At 53.6% G+C, this 18,236-nt stretch overlaps 4 protein-coding genes across 4 annotated transcripts; 3 read left to right on the forward strand and 1 right to left on the reverse strand.

Moving 5' to 3' along the window:
• Positions 1 to 1,485: 1,485 nt before the first annotated feature.
• Traf5 (TNF receptor-associated factor 5) lies at positions 1,486 to 2,937 on the forward strand (the record flags this gene model as incomplete). The annotated part of the gene is made up of 2 exons (XM_036635486.1): positions 1,486 to 1,612; positions 1,679 to 2,937. The coding sequence occupies 2 exons, from the start codon at positions 1,486 to 1,488 to the stop codon at positions 2,935 to 2,937; spliced, it is 1,386 nt and encodes a 461-aa protein (XP_036500829.1).
• Positions 2,938 to 4,074: 1,137 nt separating this feature from the next.
• On the forward strand, positions 4,075 to 8,049 carry ufd2 (Ubiquitin conjugation factor E4; the record flags this gene model as incomplete). Its single annotated transcript, XM_036635487.1, has 8 exons — positions 4,075 to 4,131; positions 4,518 to 5,188; positions 5,237 to 5,441; positions 5,502 to 6,239; positions 6,300 to 6,508; positions 6,573 to 6,665; positions 6,714 to 7,079; positions 7,158 to 8,049. 8 exons carry the CDS (start codon positions 4,075 to 4,077, stop codon positions 8,047 to 8,049), a joined length of 3,231 nt encoding a protein of 1,076 aa, XP_036500834.1.
• A 2,734-nt stretch (positions 8,050 to 10,783) lies between these two features.
• GAD4 (Glutamate decarboxylase 4) lies at positions 10,784 to 12,552 on the forward strand (the record flags this gene model as incomplete). The annotated part of the gene is made up of 4 exons (XM_036635488.1): positions 10,784 to 11,052; positions 11,112 to 11,139; positions 11,213 to 12,442; positions 12,499 to 12,552. 4 exons carry the CDS (start codon positions 10,784 to 10,786, stop codon positions 12,550 to 12,552), a joined length of 1,581 nt encoding a protein of 526 aa, XP_036500835.1.
• A 3,818-nt stretch (positions 12,553 to 16,370) lies between these two features.
• Positions 16,371 to 16,721, reverse strand: CGCS363_v003640 (uncharacterized protein; the record flags this gene model as incomplete). Its single annotated transcript, XM_036635489.1, has 1 exon — positions 16,371 to 16,721. The coding sequence occupies one exon, from the start codon at positions 16,719 to 16,721 to the stop codon at positions 16,371 to 16,373; it is 351 nt and encodes a 116-aa protein (XP_036499972.1).
• Between the last annotated feature and the right edge of the window lie 1,515 nt (positions 16,722 to 18,236).

Genomic DNA, 18,236 nt, shown 5'->3' on the forward strand with positions numbered 1-18,236 from the left:
GTCGGTTGGCGTTGCTCTTAGCGCTGTGGGTGTTTGCATGAAATGCAGCTTGCCTTTGCTGGCCGGTTTCCCCTCTGGCCAACCAGCGAGGACGAAAAAGTACGAACGACTCATTTCGGGTTTGTGTCCCCTTGTCTGAGGGGCTGAACGGGCGGGAAGGTAGGTGTTGTTGGATGTGTTGTGTGGAAAGGCGAGGTCTCACGTAATATCTTAAGATGGCGGGTTGGCGATATGCAGGTCATACAGGTGGATGAAGCAGGCGTTTACGACGGTCCCGTTTTTGGGGTCGTCAGTTGCGGGGATGAGTTGGAGAGAGAATATGGATGCCTGGATGGGCATGCTCGTCATATGATTTCCCTGTGTACTGTTAGCCGCTGACTTGGTAGTTAATCAGGAGGGACGAGGCAGCCTTGCGGTTCATGTTGGGCTTTCTGTATCTTACACCCTTAAGGACGGGTAAGATCTGCCTTCAGCTAGTGGTCGCGCATGAACAGTGCCGTACCTCGGTCGAGAATGAGAGAGCATCAGACAGGAGATCCTCCAAGGAACGAATGAATTGGTCGTGCATTTGACATGCTGTATTGCTCGATGTGTCCAACATTCAGAGCAAAGCGGGCTGGTCGGTGAAGCTCGATAACTGTGACGGCATCGCTCCACCAAATGCCCGCGATGGTGAGGTTCGGTTATGAGATCGACGGAATCCAGAAGCATCCTTTTTTCTTATTCCGCTCCATGCTCTGGTAGAGACACTGGAATAAGGGTCGACAGAACCAGTCAATAGGCTGCCTGCAGAAATGCAAGGGCGGTCTTGGCTCCGTATTCCGCCCGTGTAACGTGGCTCGATGCTGTCATTCGCCATCGTCCAAGACAAAGTGCATCCCATCTTGCCCATATCGAGGGCTGCTGGAGACAACGTTATGTCATGCTCGCCATGGGAATGTTTGTTTCTCTGGTGTTCCCGGCAGAAAAAGAGCTGGTCAATGCCGGGGCCCAGAAAATGCGGGGACGGTGCCCCTTCCCACCATGGGTGCTGACTAACACTGTGTTTTAGCGGCCGTTTCCTCCAATGCCCTGCACCTGACCCTGACCGGGACTGCCCTCAGGACCTGAACCCGTGCTGGACTGGCTGACTGGGCGGACTGGCACTCCGTGGTTGCGAGGGTGAGTAGCGTTATCGGCTGAAGTGCTTATCGGACCCTCGGCCTAAATGACTGATGGAAGCCCTCCACTGGGCTGGACGTCACCTCACTCGTTGCCGATTCCCTTCCATCCACTCCGTATTGGGCCTCAACTGTAAACCTCCTCCACAACTCTGCCTTTCCTCCGCGCCTCCAGCGGTCCCACGAAAACACCCACTTCCGATTCGGACACGCTCACCGCAACTGCGATAAATTTCCATCGCCAGAGTTTCAATCATGATCTCCTCTGCCACCTCGAAACCCCCCTTCTGATCCAAAGTCGACGACAACAACCACCGTCAGCACCATGTCGCAACAACCAACACAGCCACCGTTCGCCGCCCCCGAGGACGATGCCACCATCACCCATCTCGTCCACAACCTCGTCGAAGAGGCTGTCCGATCTGTCGAGGACGTTCCAATTCCGTTTACGCGTAAGTTGAGACTCGCAGACAAAGAGATGATGGTCCGGACAAGACACGCTGACTAGCCACAACAAGCGCGAGCCCCCACTCAATGGCCTGTCGAGGAATTGGCCGTGCGAGAAGCCATACGACACTCCCTCAGTCCCGACAACGTCAAGGAGCTTGTCGACTTCTCCGCCTTGATGTACGTCGAAGAGCCCGATGACAACCTCGTCTGTCCCATCTGCAAACTCCCCGTCATCACCCCGGTCATCACGCCCTGCGACCACACCTTCTGCCTCGAATGCCTGAAGCGCCATTTCTTCTCCGCCGACACCTGCCCCATCGACCGGACCAGGTTCCGAGCCAAGGACTGCAAGACATCGAGGCTCTTGACAAACATGCTCGACAGCCTCGTCGTAAACTGCCCCAATGCCGAGAGGGGATGCGACGAGACGATGAAACGCGAGGAGGTGGTCAGGCACGCGATGGGGTGTCGCTACACGCTGCAGGATTGTCCGGAGAAGACGTGCGATAGGAGAGTGGAGCAGTGGATGGCGGCCTCCGGAAAATGCTGGCACTTTGAGCAGGCGTGCGAGTATTGCGAGGAGAAGATGGAGGCGGCATCCATGGCGGACCACGTCATCAGAGATTGCCCGAAGAATATCACGGCCTGCGCCGACTGCGGGGAGAAGATCAGGGTGTCGGAATTGAAGCAGCATCTCGCAGATCAGTGCCCCGAGGTGACTGCCGCGTGCAAATACGGCGACTACGGCTGCAACCACGAGGCGATTCGCAAAACACTTGCTGCTCACGAGGATGAATGCATCTACAAGGTTGTCGCTGTCGTCGGAGAAAAGGTCAGGAATCAAGAGAAGCAGATTGAAAAACTCCAGAAGGTGAAGGAGGAACAAGAGCGACAGATTCTGGAACTCAAGGATGAGAGGCGGGACTGCATGTCGTGGGACGACGTGTTCAACCTGAACAACGTCCAGGGCGGGCCCAAGTTAAAACCGACGGAAGCAGTCATGAGCATCTACGAAGACATGGAGCGTCGGATGGAAGAACTTAGAAAGGACTTCACCGACCTCGAGGGTCGACAGACGGTCATGGTACTGAACCACGTCATACCTATCAAAGAAAATATGTCGGAACTCAGAAGCACCTTGGGGATACTCAAGATGCACATGGCTTGGCTTATGAATAAGAGCCGGGAGGAGGTTGAGCGCAGCCGGCTGGCAAATCGGACCGCCAGCGGGACGAGCCGCACGAGAGGCAGTTCGGACAGCGACGGAGAGGCGTCGTCGTCGTCGAGGAGGTTGAGTGACGGGTCGAACGGTATACCCCGCCTGTAGGCCACCGCATCACACCTTCGAGCCACGGCAACTTGTTACGATTTAGCTTTGATTTGACGGCCACATATTTTGCACCTCACGCGAGCTCGTGTACGAGTATATTTGTTTGGATATTTAGGCGTTTTTGGAGGGACCCACGGTATCAACGACACGGATTGGGCACGGAAATACCCTTGGGGCAGGCACTCTACGCAGCGGGCCGCCCTTTGAAACAAAATTGGTTCTCACGTACAAAGGTTGCTATATCCCAAAAGCTACAGCAGGTCTTGGATGCCTCGAAGCACATAGTAATTGAATCGATATCGTGATTTTTGGATGCGGATGAGTGAGCCAAGTGGGCCATATTTGGAACATGTTTCTAGACGCTGTTGATGTTTTATCAGAAACCTTGATGCAGGCCGCATCCAATGGGCTTCTTTTCGGCGTAGGTTCATCTGAAGCAGTTGCAGACGTCTACGAGCATCATCTGTTAAGGGTCTAAGGGTCTCAAAGCCGCTTGAAACAGGAAACAAGAAGTCTTGGGGTCTAGGTAATTACATAACCCCTTCGGAGACGTCTTTGAAAGACCCCATTGATCTTCAGTCTTTGTGCCTCAAAAGATAGCCAGCTAGGTAGCTGGCTATCTTTTTGTGTAGAAACCCTTGGAAAGCCAGCAGTGGCAACCAAGCATGAAAGGCAGCTGCGACCAGATTATTAATGAAGGTTCAGGGTGCACCTTCCCTCACTCTAACCCGGTGCCTTACCTCATCAGCGGACTTTGGTGGTGGACTTTGCATTTCCCAGTAGACAATCCGCTAAAAATCGGAGAAAGCTGGGTGCCTGGCCGCCCTTGTCGGATTTAACTGGTCCACACCCCACATTTCACCGCTTGGTGTGCACCTCCATGCCGCCGCCGCACTACCTCCCCACCACTGCAAGGCCCTGCTGGACGTCAACACTTCTGAACGCAGCCCACCTTGAGCTACCTCACCGGCCTCACCTTCCACACTGCACCTTATCCAGCTTCGTTCAGCCTTGTGCAAGGCGTCGGCAATTTCACAACCTTTTCCTGTGCACCCAAGGACCACCTGGGATAGGCACACCTGCCTCGTACGCTGCTTGTAGTCCTACTGTCTTCAGACGACCGACGACGACAAGATGGATCCCAACGAGAACCAGGCACCAGATGCGCCTGACACGGCGAAGATGAACGAGGTAAGCTTTCTTATGGATTTGATTTGGTTGCTGCGCAGCTCCTTGAGAGCTTCTCTGTCGGTCCCCTCCAAACGGCCTTGACCGATTCAACGTTTCGATCTCGGAACCCGATTCCACGATGCCGGCGACCCTGCTGCCCTTTACCCAACATCGCCAAGCAGCTCGATTGAGCCCGGCCGCCTAGATTGCATCGAAGTCGCCGATAGCCTGTTCGTCAACTCTTCCAATCGATCCCTACCGCCTGACGCGCCGTTCTTTCCTGCAATCACGAAGTTACAGCTACACATCGAGACACCAGGATGGCACAAGCCCGGAGGACGAAGACGCAATCGCGGGCATGGGGCAAGATCAAGTCGGAACTTTCGCTGACCATTCGTGCTGTGCAGATCCGGTTGCGACGTCTGGCCAAGCTCGGTTCTGCCGCCAGGACCTCTCCCAAGCCGGAGGGCGATACATCACCGAATCCCGGAGCTTCGGGCGCCTCGACACCAACTGAAGAGAAGGGCAAGGGCCTCGCCGAAGAGCCGCGCAAGATCAACATCACTTCGTCATCGACACCGAAGCCGAACCCTTTCAATCAGCTTGGAGTCAAGGCCGAATCGAACGAGGGTAATAGCCAGAAGCGAGCCGCTAAGAGTGAGACCACGCCAGCACCCGTTCCGAAGCGCCCGACTGTCGTCCAAGAAGAGTCCATCGATGACTTCTCCGACCGAACCCTCACACAGATTTTCCGCATCACTGTCGATCCACACAGAGTTACCGATATCCATGGCCACAAGCTTATGTTTCTGCCGGGGGCGAACAGCGAACTGACGGAGTCAGATGCGGCGCTGAAGCTGACAACCAGCGTTCTGGACAGTGCCCTGCTGGAGGCTTTGTCGACATTGAACCACAAAAAGTCCATTCTCGGCTTCCTGCTGCCGTGCTTCAAGCGCATTCTGCGCCTATACATCACGGTTAAGGAAACGGCCAAGGACAAGAGAGAGGTGCTTGATGAGGCGAAGAGATTGTGTGTTAGCAACTGCTTATTTGCTCTGACTCTGCCTGACCTGTTTGGGTAAGCTATCGCGGGACATTCACAGTGGCCGAAGTTGACAATTTGCAGCCGATCGCAGCCTGACAGTCTGGCGTCATGTCTCCTGAGAGGTCACGACACTGATGACGGCGTGTGTCTGGACTTCCTGCGGGAAGCTGTGAACCGGTTCCCTGAGGATGAGCAGTACCCAGTGGTGTTCGCCGAGGCGATCAACACCCTCAGCCTTAAGTTGTCAGAGATGTCCATGGATGGCGATTACAAGCCATACCTCAATGTAAGTTCCGGCAAGGCGTCGGGCGACAGCTTATGGGAACCGTTGTACTGACGCAACCAGGCCTTGATGACATATACCAAGTTCCCGCCACTGCTCAATGCTCTGGCCCAGCACACCAACTTCCTCCCTGCACAAAACTCTGGCCCTCTTATTGAGAAGGCAACCATCCTGGGTCCGTTCTTCCGGATCTCTCCACTGCAATCCGAGGTCACGCTCACCTACTTCCCAAACCCCCGAGGATTGGACAGAAGACAAGCAGCCCAGCCGCAGGAGGCACTGCGCGCCATCCTGAGGGTACACCAAGATGAGTTGTTCACGATCGCCAACGCCTTTATCCGAGCCGACAGCGAAACGAGAAGCCGCGTCCTTGACTGGTTCGCGTCCGCCATCAACTCCAACAAGAAGCGTAGAGCTATTCAGGTTGATGCCAAGGAAGTCTCTTCCGACGGGTTCATGACCAACCTGACAGCCATTCTCGACCGATTCTGCTCGCCGTTCATGGACACGACTTTCTCCAAGGTTGATAGAATCGAAGTCGACTACTTCAGACGGAGCCCTCGCGTGGACATCAAGGAGGAGACCAAGATCAACGCCGACCAAGCGACGTCGGATGCTTTCTACGAAAAGAAGGCCGAGGGCACATCCAACTTCATTTCTGAAGTATTCTTCCTAACTCTCGCCGCTCATCATTACGGCAGCGAGGCCACAAATGCAAAGGTCAAGAATCTGGAGCGCGACATCAAGTTCTATGAGACGCATGTGGCTAAGATGGAGGCTGAGCGTCACAAGATGGTGAACGTGAGTAGCTCTCCGCCTGGCAACGTCGATGCCATGTGCTAATGCTAATCACCAATGCAGAACCCTGCTCAACTCGCCATGTACGAGGTGACTCTCAAGAGGCATACCCAGGTCCTGAATAAGGCAATTGCGTTGAAATACGCCATAGAGGGTGTCTTTTTCGACGAGAAGATGCAGGAGTTGTCTCTCCGCTTCATGCGCTACGTTGCTGTCTGGCTTTTGCGCCTTGCCAGCCAAACGGACTACAAGCCTGACACAACGGATCTTCAGTACGTTTTTGCCGTGACTACCAATTCCTCGCACGCATTCAGAGCCATCACTGACCACACTCAGACTTCCGCTGCCCGCTCAGACGCCAGCGTCATTCGCCTGCTTGCCCGAATACGCTCTCCAGAACGTCGTTGACAACTTCAAATTCGTCTACAGGTGCGTCTATCACTGTGCAGTACAGCTGCGAATGCTAACATCTCCTAGATACCTTCCCCAAATCATGCCGTCCGCAGTCGGCAGTGAGATGATTGCCATGTGTATCGCTTTCCTCCGATCATCCGAGTACATCAAGAACCCTTACCTCAAGTCGTCTCTGGTCACGCTCTTGTTCTCCGGAACCTGGCCCTTTTCGCATTTCAAGAAGGGTGTCCTCGGCGACCAGCTTTACGGATCCAAGTTTGCCAACGACCACCTGCTGCACGCCTTGATGAAGTTCTACATCGAGGCAGAGTCGACCGGAGCTCACACTCAGTTTTACGACAAGTTCAACATCAGATACGAGATCTTCCAGGTCATCAAGTGTGTTTGGGGCAATGACGTCTACAAGCAGCAGCTCACCAGAGAGAGCAAGTAAGTTGTGGCACTTGAAAGACACTCAGAGGCGACGCCGTGTGACAGGTGCAAGAAACGCCGCTAACATTGGTACAGGGTCAATCGACAGTTCTTTGTGCAATTCGTCAATCTTCTGCTCAACGATGCCACCTACGTTCTCGATGAGGCGCTGACGAAATTCCCCAAGATCCACAACCTCCAGCATGAACTGGAGGCTGACCAGACCATGTCGGCTCAGGACAGACAGAAGAAGCAAGAGGAGCTTTCGGGCCTTGAGAACCAGGCCACGTCGTACATGCAGCTCGCCAACGAGACATTGGCGATGATGAAGCTATTCACATCTGCCCTGTCGTCTGCATTTACGATGCCCGAGATCGTGCAGCGCCTGGCCAGCATGTTGAACTACAACCTGGACACTCTGGCTGGCCCCAAGATGGGACAGCTGAAGGTGAATGATCCTCAAAAGTACCACTTCCAGCCCCGAGTGCTGTTGTCGGACTTCGTGGACATTTACCTCAACCTTGGCTCCTCGCAGGCTTTCATCGAAGCTGTCGCCTCGGACGGTCGCTCCTACAAGCCGGCCAACTTTGACAAGGCTAGCTATATTCTGTCGAAGAGGTCCATGAAGGAGACGGAGGATATGGAAAAGTTCAACACCCTGAAGGAGAAGTTCAAGGAAGCCAAGGAGATAGCAGAGCAGGCAGAGCTCGACCTGGGTGACATCCCGGCCGAGTTCGAGGACCCCATCATGGGCGATCTGATGAAGGACCCTGTGACCCTGCCATCGAAGCACATTGTGGATCGCTCGACTATTGTCCAGCATCTGCTGTCTGATCCCAAAGACCCGTTCACGCGGCAAGCGATGACGATAGACGACGCGATCCCGCATACTGAGCTGAAGGCCAAGATTGAAGCGTGGAAGGCCGAGAAGATAGCGGCTGCCAAGGCCAAGGTGCAGGGTGATTCTATGGACACCACGGAGGGCTGAGGACAAGGCAATGGCTATTGACGAATGGGTTACAGGATTATGAAATTGGGCTAATGGCGGCTTTCGAGGCGGCCAACATGCATGTGTTAAGATTAGACATCGGGATTCACTCTGGTTTAGTTAGGGGATCAATCATGATACCAGGCAGTGGTTAGACCTGGATTAGAGTATCTCTAGAAAGAGCGAGCAGTGAGTAGCAGAATGGCTGTTTGGAGCGAGATGGCCGGTATTTGTGACAGAGAGGCTCGCCTGTTTGCGTCGTTGTGAACCTGAGGCCTAAGCCGACGGAGCTTCTCGCCTGTCATTCAACCGAGTGAAAAAAGGAGACGAGATGAAGCTCGGGCGAACCGGGATGAAGGAGCTGAAACCAGAAGCAACGGTTACGCTGGCGAGAAGCGGAAAAGTAAGGCCCGTCTGATGATTCGTAAGAGAGAAAATGCTGGCAAAAGGGGGCAAGGCGGCCCGAACAGGAGATAAGTAGATTCATATGTTTGTAGGGCATCAATTTTCCTGACCGGGTCGGACTCTCCTTCACCGAGAAATGGGATGGGCAGCACAAGGTGTGGTTCCGAAGGGGGTTGCGAAAGATTACGAGAGCCAAAGTCGAACCACAGTCGGCGGCTTTGAGGGGGCTAAGCCACAGCGGACAACGGAGGTTGAGGCGTCGGGGTGATGCGTGGGGGGTCTACGGATATTTGCGGGCGTTTGGGGGTTGGATCAATCGGTGAAGAAGAGTGAATGAAATTCCGGGGTTTGGTTTCCTCTTTTTCTTTTTTTGCTTTTCTCGGAGGATGCCATTTCGGAAATTTGGGATGGACATGGGGGATGGTGATTGGGAACGAAATGGGCTGAGGTGATTTTTGAGGCTTGACGGGTGGATGAACGGGTGGTGGTGATGTCATTTGTCGTTCTGAGGGAAATAAATGCATTGCCGTGGACTTTGTTTTCTTTCCACCCCCTAAGTGAGATGTTTTGGGTTGATGTTTCGAGTGGCTGTGAGGTTTTTGGTGCTAGGCATTGACATCCGAGCCGTGTTATCCTTTTAGAAGTTTTGAGCCCGCCGATGGATATTGCTGGAGGAGACGGCTCTTTTCGTGCTTTGAGTGATTGACGAAGCGGCGGTGATCGTTGGTGGAGGGAGGGGGGAAGCGGCGTCCCAGGTCCGGGGCCAGGGCCGCTGTGGCGGAAGACCGGCACGGGGGGTGATTGGGTGGGAGCGGCTCGTTCCAGGGCGGCACCTGCTGGGGCGGGTGGGCGGTTGCAGTGGTGGGCCAGCCGAAGCTGTCAACCCGTGCCAAGCTTTGAGCGTAGCGCGTTTTTGGGGGTGCTGGGTGCTGGGTGCTGGGCGTGGTTGGGATGTTTGGCTTGGGACCTGGGGAAAGCTTCCCAGCTGCACCTCATCCGGTTGGTTGGAGGAGGAGTGGTAGGGGGGTGAGGCATGTGGGTAGTGAGACGTGGGCAGCTGTGAGAGTAAGAGAGGGAATTGAAGGAGGCCGCCCTTTCCTCTCCTCGTCCTTCTTCTGTTGTCTGGGAGAGAGGATTAGGGGGCACATTGGGATGTTCGCCCATAACAGACGAGGAACATGTGCTTTTCGGGTTCTGCTGGAAACAGGAGAGATAGAGAGAGAGACAGACTCAGACTCGGGTCTCGCGGGCTGGGCGAAAAGTCATCTCGTTTGCCGTGCTTTTCTGATTTGCGGATAATATGCTGTTCCCGTTGCTGAGTTTACTTTTTGGGGTTATTTTTATTCCATCTTGCTATCGGTGTTTTGATCAAATCATCCAATGCTGACGCAGTTCTGGACCACCCCTCTGATTGGGATAGGCTCCCGGGCAGGCCTGGGACACGTATCGTTATCCGATGTATTCAGCGGGAACAGTACTGCTACAGCTTCTGTCCTCGGTGAAATTCGTCAGGGAGGCCTACCGTCGTTTCGACTTGGGACCCCGCTGTTGGAAAGTGCCTGCCCTGCCCTTCTGCATGGCTTGCATGCTGTGGATGTCATCGTCGATGATGTACAAGGTAGGCAAGAGGTAAGGTAGCTCTGGTTCGGCATGTACGTACCGGCCACACCGCACCTTCCCATGTACTGACTTAGTCGTAGCGTGCCGTCAGCGTTCCTGCCCCGCCTTCCGGCTTCAGGTTCGCTCAATCACCCCACCTGCCATTGCCTTTCTTGCCGCAAGCTACAAGCTTGCTACACGCACCACCACCACTACGGCAACGCAACCTCCAACTTGCGTATCCAGCTTAGCTTTCCTGCCTTGGGGTACCGGAGCTTGGGCTTCACCAGCGATGCCGTACACCACAGAGAGTACCTTAGCTCCCATTCCACCTTATCCCGATCTGGCCCTGTCCTTGTCTGCCCCCCTGATGCACTGGACCTGGACCTGGCCTTGGACCTGGCCTGCGGCATGCAGTGCCACGCCCACGCCCGCGTCCAGCTGGCTTGGCTCCGCCGAGACTACTCGATGCCCTCCTTTCTCCTCTCTTCTCCCCTTCTCTCGCTCTCCCATCGCTCACAGACAAATCGTCCCATCCACTGCTGCTTGACAGTCTCGCCTCGCCTCGTCTGCCCAAAGCTCAGACTCAGCTACAGCCAAAGGTCCCAGCTCCATCTTCTCTTATAAACGTCGTCCCTCATCCGCCTCTTCGACGCCGTTCGAAAGCTGCTTCTCCTCACAACATTGCCCATTCATCTCTTCCTTCGTAACACCTTCTCGCCGTCTCAAAATGGTCCACCTCGCAACCGTTGCCACGCCCCCCGACTCGGGCTCTGAGGACTCGTCCTCCGGCCACCTGGCCCAGGTCATGAACAAGCTCAAGGACGTCCAGCTCAAGCTCGCCGACCACGAGGACTGCTACACCACCAGCGTTTACGGCTCCCGCTTCGCCAACCAGGACTTGCCCAAGCGGGAGATGCCCGAGGACGAGATGCCCAAGGACGTCGCCTACCGCATGATCAAGGACGAGCTCAGCCTCGACGGCAACCCCATGATGAAGTGAGCTCCCCCAGCCCTGTAACTTCATACATACGCCAGAGATCTGACACGATAAACAGCCTGGCCTCCTTCGTGACGACATATATGGTGAGAACTGACAGCCGCCAAACCCCTTGGCCCACCCCCGCATTCGACCTCCCACGCTGACCCCCACATCCAGGAAGATGAAGCTGAGAAGCTCATGTGCGAGTCCTTCCCCAAGAACTTCATCGACTACGAGGAGTACCCCCAGTCCGCCGACATCCAGAACCGCTGCGTCAGCATGATTGGCAAGCTCTTCCACGCGCCCCAGGGCGAGGGCGAGCACGGCGGCGCCGTCGGAACGTCCTCCGTCGGCTCCTCCGAGGCCATCATGCTCGGCGTCCTCGCCATGAAGAAGCGCTGGAAGAACAAGCGCCAGGCCGAGGGCAAGAGCACCGAGCACCCCAACATCGTCATGTCCTCCGCCGTCCAGGTCTGCTGGGAAAAGGCCACCCGCTACTTTGAGATTGAGGAGAAGCTCGTCTACTGCACCCCCGACCGCTACGTCATTGACCCTGAGGAGACGGTCAACCTCGTCGACGAGAACACCATCGGCATCTGCGCCATCCTCGGCACCACCTACACCGGCGAGTACGAGGACGTCAAGGCCGTCAACGACCTGCTCGAGAAGAGAGGTCTTGACGTCCCCATCCACGTCGACGCCGCCAGCGGTGGCTTCGTCGCGCCCTTCGTCGTCCCGGACCTTGAGTGGGACTTCCGCCTCAAGAACGTTGTCTCCATCAACGTCTCCGGCCACAAGTACGGCCTCGTCTACCCGGGTGTCGGCTGGATCGTCTGGCGCGCCGCTGAGTTCCTTCCCCAGGAGCTCGTCTTCAATATCAACTACCTCGGCGCCGACCAGGCCTCCTTCACACTCAACTTCTCAAAGGGTGCCTCCCAAGTCATCGGCCAGTACTACCAGCTCATTCGCCTCGGCAAGAAGGGCTACCGCGCCATCATGTCCAACCTCACCCGCACCGCCGATTACCTCTCCCAGTCCCTCGAGGTACTGGGCTTCACCATCATGTCCCAGCGCTCCGGCGCCGGTCTGCCGCTCGTCGCCTTCCGTCTGCCCGAGAAGGAGGACCGCAACTACGACGAGTTTGCGCTCGCGCACCAGCTGCGTGTCCGCGGCTGGGTTGTTCCGGCTTACACGATGGCACCCAAGACCAATGACCTCAAGATGCTGCGCGTCGTCGTGCGCGAGGACTTTAGCAAGAGCCGCTGCGACATGCTCATCACGGACATCAAGCTGTGCATGGGCCTGCTCGAGCAGATGGACCAGGAGAGCATCAAGCGGCAGCAGGACTTCATCCACAAGCACCACCTCACGAGCACCAAGTCGTCGCACAACCACCCAAAGTTCAGAGTTTGTCCCCAACCCCCCGTGCGCGAGAGGCGGATCTTGCTGACTGCCGTCTACAGAAGGAAAAGCACTCCCTGCAGGGTAAGACTGGCAAAACGCATGCCATCTGCTAAAGCGTTCCGCGGGTGTAGTCATAAAGACAATTTTGGACACGAGATTAATGATTGACATGACTTTTTGGATGAGTGACCGGTTGGTCGGTCGGGCTGGTTTTGGGTATAGGGGGAAAAGAGGTGGATTGTTACTGTTCTGAGTGTGTATTCTATATACAGAGTAGCATCTTAGAAATATGATGCGTTTTCGAGGTCAATTGGTTTTGCAGCTTCTCAGTCCGGAATACTTTACGTGTCCCTGCGCTCACCAGGTATTCACCGGTAGAGAAAACTGTAGCAACAGACGAAAGTCAAGGACAAGGATCTCGACGCTAAGGGCCGGTGGAAAAGGGTCGCTCCAGGGAACTGGCTGTCTTGCATGACTTCGTCAAAGGCCAAGGTCTGGTAGTCTGGAGGCAAACATTGACATGGAACGGATTTGCGCTTGGTCAGATTTCTCGAGTCTACCCATAGGCGCCTCTTATGTACCATGAGGGCGGCTCGCTTGGGGGATGGTCTCTCTGCCGTGAAGAAGTGTATATAAATCTGGTTTATGTGCCATGGACTGTAACCATGACACGGCAAATCAAAGCCATTTCCAACCGACAGTGATCGCACTAGGTCCCAGTCGCTAAGGCCTTGTCTCACAGAACGAACGAAGTTTGAAGACACGCAGCTGTGCTTGTGTTAAACTAAGGATTCTGGTTCGCTGTCCAGCATTTTCTCCGCCGTATTCTGCACCGTCAATTTGTTACGGATAGGATCCTCCAATGCCTAGTTTATACAATCAAGATGGCTCGCTTAGGGAGGGTCTCTCTGCCGTGAAGAAGTGTATATAAATCTGGTTTACGCGCCATGGACAGCGACCAAGACACCACAAATCCAGGAGGCTAGCCACATCTGGAAGACAGTAGGCACATTGAGTCCCAGTCGCCAAGGTTATGTCTCATAGAATGAAGGAAGTTCGGAGACACGCTGGTGTGCTTGTGTTCAACAACAGTTTGTAGTTCGCTGTCTGGCCTTTCCTGCGATGTATTCTGCACAATTTGTTGATTCAGACAAGATGCTGCGAGTGTACCAGGATGCCTTGTTTACACAATCAAGGTGGTTCACTTGGGGCATGGTCTATCGCGAATGGTATATAAACTCGGCATGCACGCGGTGAACGGAAACCAACACACCACAATACACTTGGTGCACCGGTTAGGCTCCAGTTGGAAAGGAAAGGTTCTCTCTGAAAAGCAAGCCTGGATGCAAGGAGCGAAGTACGAAGACACGCTGGTGGTGCTGTGTTCAATGACGGGTTGAATTTCGCTATCTGGCGTTTTCTATGTTGTATTCTAGGGATGTATACGGCAGGGATGTGTATGGCTTGGTGGAATCCTTTCTTGCCTGCGAGCACCTTTCCAACCTGCTCAACGAAAGCGACAGTGATTTTGACTTTGTTCTGTGTATGCAGACACCCTAGGAATCTCTGCCCGTTATGTATTGCTGTGGGTGAGACATCTACGATGTACCTGGATGCTTAATTTATATTGTCAAGGCCGCTTGCCGATGCTTTGTGGCGGGGCCACCGGTCATGCAGTGTATATAAACTTGGTGGATGTGTGTTGGCTAGGAGAAACGTTAAGAAGAGTTGCGTGGCCATTGAAATGATGGGCGGTCTTTGAACTCCCATCCAAGGGTTGAGTTCAGGTACTTTGCAGCGGCATCTTGTTAGAAGGTGGATCTGATAACACGCGTGAATGGTGTCCCTTCGATGTATGAATATTCAGCAAATAAGTGGCAAGCAGCCGAGATGAAGAATAGTGAGTGATAAGCAAAGAGATCGGCAAGTTCTCCACCGATTCAACGTGAGGCTCTGCTGGCATGGCAAAGTTGCACAAGGTAGCAACGGCATGCTGTACTTGCAATCGGTCCAAAAGTCTCCATGCATTGTCTCTGTTCTGGCTGGGGGATATCTCGCGATATCTGGTGGTATTTATCCTTTAACACGCAGTACGCCGAACACGTGACGGGTGACGTAGAAATCACTATGGAACCACGAGATACACAGACAATGGGGCAACTTCCAGACTCTCTGAACAAATTTGCAGCCTTGAAGCTTAAGCATAGATTCTATTGTATCGGTCTTCCCTGTGCCTACAGATTCAACGGCCTGTAGGTGCGCAAGTACTATAAATAGAATAACAGAGCCCTGCAAATTACTCTCAAGCCAACAAATGCAGTGGGCAGTGGTAAAATCTGTCAAGTATTACATTTTCAACTGGTATATCCTGAAAAGGTATCGCCTTTGTCAACGACGAGAGAGCCAGAAGGCCGCCTGATATGTCGTCCAATACACAGCTCGCAGGCACCGGTTGTCATTGCTGCCGAGGTATTCCGCTGAAACAACCATCAACAAACCGCAGCGAAAAGAGCCCGTCCGGCGCCCACACTAGGTGCCCTTCAGAAGGGCATCTATCTGCCCTACGATTATGCACTCTATCACTGAAGGTCAATACTCGGAGTGAGACTGCGTCCGACAGGCAACACCCGTCGCCGAGGTCAGAAAACGGTAGAGTAGAGGGCGGTTTGATCGGTTGCATTCAAAGATGAATACGTTCAAGATACGGGCGAGTAAACCAGCAGATAAACCATCTAACTCCAATAAGGTAATGACAGAGACATTCATCGTTCCCTCATATGCTCTGAGCTTGCCAAAGCCAGAAAACCGATTTCCGAAAATATGCGGCTTGTACAACCTGTACTTTACCCCTTCTTTTGCAACCATCCAATGAAAAATCGAAACACAGCGTGATGTGGATTATGCGTCCTTCCCTTATTGATAGCCATGGCCCAACGCGTGCCCCCAGCGTTAAGACTCATGATCATGCCATCTTCAAATCGTGCATATGGCGTTGTACCAGCGGACCATTCGATAGCCGTCCTCCTTGTCTTTGCACTCGATCATGCCGCAGGTGTGGCCCCACGTCTTGGACCAGGAACGGAGATGCCCCCACTTGTCCTCGCAAAAGTCATGCTGGCTGATTGTGTTGAAGTCGCCGCCGCCGTAGGCGTGGTTCGTGGACTGGAAGCAGCCCTGCCAGCACTCAGGAATTTGATGAAGGGGTAGGCCCTTGTCTTGGGGTATCTTGTCCAGGTGTTTGGGGCGGCTCCAGCCGTGGCTGCCTGCGCTAACGCTCGTGGCGATGATGGCGACGGACAAGAAAATGCTGAGTTTCATTTTTGTAATTATTTATCGGGGATATGTGGTTTGGATAGATTAGAGATAAGCTTGACGATTTTCGGTGTTGTAGATGTGTTGCTGCTAGGTTGGCGGACTTCCGGGCTGCCAGACTGCTGGGTTGCTGGGTTGCAATGTGCTGTGTGGTAGAAGGAAAGCGCTCGTTCAGATCGAGTGAGTAGCCGACATGTGTATATATCCTGAACGAAACGTAACTCCGATGGGTTTTGCAGAAACCCATACATGTCGGACCCTTGCGGTGATTTACTTCGTGTACCGAAAGTTGCTTGTGAAGTTTTGAGCATTTTTCTCAACCTCTAGATTTTCCAGTGAAACTACAATAGAAGCTAAACTTTCGGCACTGATTCCCGTCATTCCTCAGCGGGAGTGTAGCCCTCCTACCTGTCCTCAAAAGCCCTTCTTATCATCCTACTGGAATAACCTTATGTTAGTTCCGGTTTACTCAACTAATCCGCCAAGATCACTGAAGCTACGGGCGATTAGCCAAGAGCTTCCTCATGTTGATATTGCGCCCGCAACTCCTTCGTTCGCTCCTGCTGCTCCGCTACGCTGCGCGTCAGGAGCTACCCCCCTGTACAATCTGTCTAGTTGTTCAGGATTTACTACGGCAGATCGAGTTGAACCATCGTCGAGCTTTGTCGCCATCCTCCTTGGGGCAGCTCGGTACGACGCATCCCATCAACCAGGTCTCAAACCACCAATCAAAGTGCGTCCACTTGTCTTCGCAAAACTCCCTCTGGTTCACGGTGTTGATGTCCCCAGTGAGTGCGTGGTTCGCCGACTGGAAGCAGCTCTGGTAGCAGTCGGGCGCCTGGTGGAGAGGCAGTGGCTCATTGTCGGGAATCTTGTTCAAGCCCGTAAACCGAGGGGAATTGTTCTTGGGGCCGCCCGCCGAGACGCTGACGGCAACTGTCGCGAGGATGAAAGCGGCACTAATCTTCATTGTGGTAGGTTGTGATATGTTTTGTTCTAGATGGCTATTATGATGGCGCGCGGTGAATTGACGTGTGTCGGGTAATGGAACTGATGTTTTGCAGTAAGGGAATAAGTTGATGAGATTGTTCGAGAAATTCGCACCTAATAAGTACTGAAAGCCAGGGTATCTCCGTTGATTACAATCAGGTTGTTCGTACACTTCTGGCTGCTGTCCATGTATGTTACCTACAAGGGTAAGTGTCATCGGCGGAGAAATCCAAAGCTGAAAAGTTTCACGAGAAATACCATGCGACTTGGTGCATCAAAGTAATAGTGCACTCTATCACGGTGTCTCTGGTTGTTAGCCAGGGTGTGGGAAAAACAATTACTAGACGCCAGCTAATATTACAGAAAAGCCTTTGTGAGTGTTCTACGACGTGAATATGACTTGAAATACGACACTTGCGATGGACTCGCTTGGTCCCTACGACTATGTGCATCTTCGATTTACATGGAAATTGAGATGAAGAGAAAATCGTCTCTGAACAAGAGAACGCATAGCATGTGAACCAGAGCCCCGCATAAGTTCCCTTCCCGCCGCGCTTCTGTCCATTCGGGCAGTGGTCGGATCCAGCCTGTTTGGGCTGGCAAGGTGAGGGGAGCGTGCGTGACCGCCGTAGGGGTCCCTGACCCCGCTACGGCCAGCATTGCTTATGTAACAGGTGAAGCTTACACCAACCTCACGCGCCCAGATCGGGTGGGAATGAGAGCAAAAACGCATTTAAAAATAAAAAAAATATTTGCGTCCTTTATCTTTCAAGCTGCATGATGAAGGAGAAATAATATGACAAGCTGCAAAGGAAACGCATTGAGCTGTCTACCTGCAAGGTCAGAGGCGTCGTCCCCGGTAAGAATCGAGTTTCAGTCTCATTGAATAGTACGGATCAGCTGCATTCTGCTCTTCCATTCTTGTCTTTTGCCTTTCTTTGAATATGGAAAGGATATGCTCCAAGACTTAGGGGGAAATCGTCTACCAAGTAGTGGTCCCGCATTTCATCCCTTGTGAACCATACTGCCTCGCGGAAGCAGAACAGGCGCTCATGAGCCATGTTGACCATAGCATGTGGGACGTCGCGTGGGCGGGGTTCTAAGTAGATCAGGTTTATTGTTCCTCCATCCTGCTTTGTGTCTTGGTTTTACTTCCGTCTGTGAGTCTACTCCTCGCCGCGACTGCCAGTTATGCTGGCAGGGCCTGGCCAAGAAACGGGGGTCAAACGATCTGCTAATGTGTGACGGACTTGTTGCCTTCCGTTCCTCTTTGGAAGTAGAAAGACCTGCGAGGGCATTTGTATCTGGGGAGTTCATAATGGCCTGAAAAAAAAAAAGTCATTGACGAGCCCTGTGGCGCTTGGCCAAGACACACAGATACGTAAGGTACGCAACGTCATCGGGGAAATCTGATCTACAGAACCTCAGCGTAGATGCAAAAAAGACCCATGACATCCCACATCGTGCCTGCATTTTGAGGCGATCCAATTGCCCA

Source organism: Colletotrichum siamense (genome assembly GCF_013390195.1).
Source record: "Colletotrichum siamense strain Cg363 chromosome Unknown KSG_Cg363_contig02, whole genome shotgun sequence".
Classification (NCBI taxonomy): domain Eukaryota; kingdom Fungi; phylum Ascomycota; class Sordariomycetes; order Glomerellales; family Glomerellaceae; genus Colletotrichum; species Colletotrichum siamense.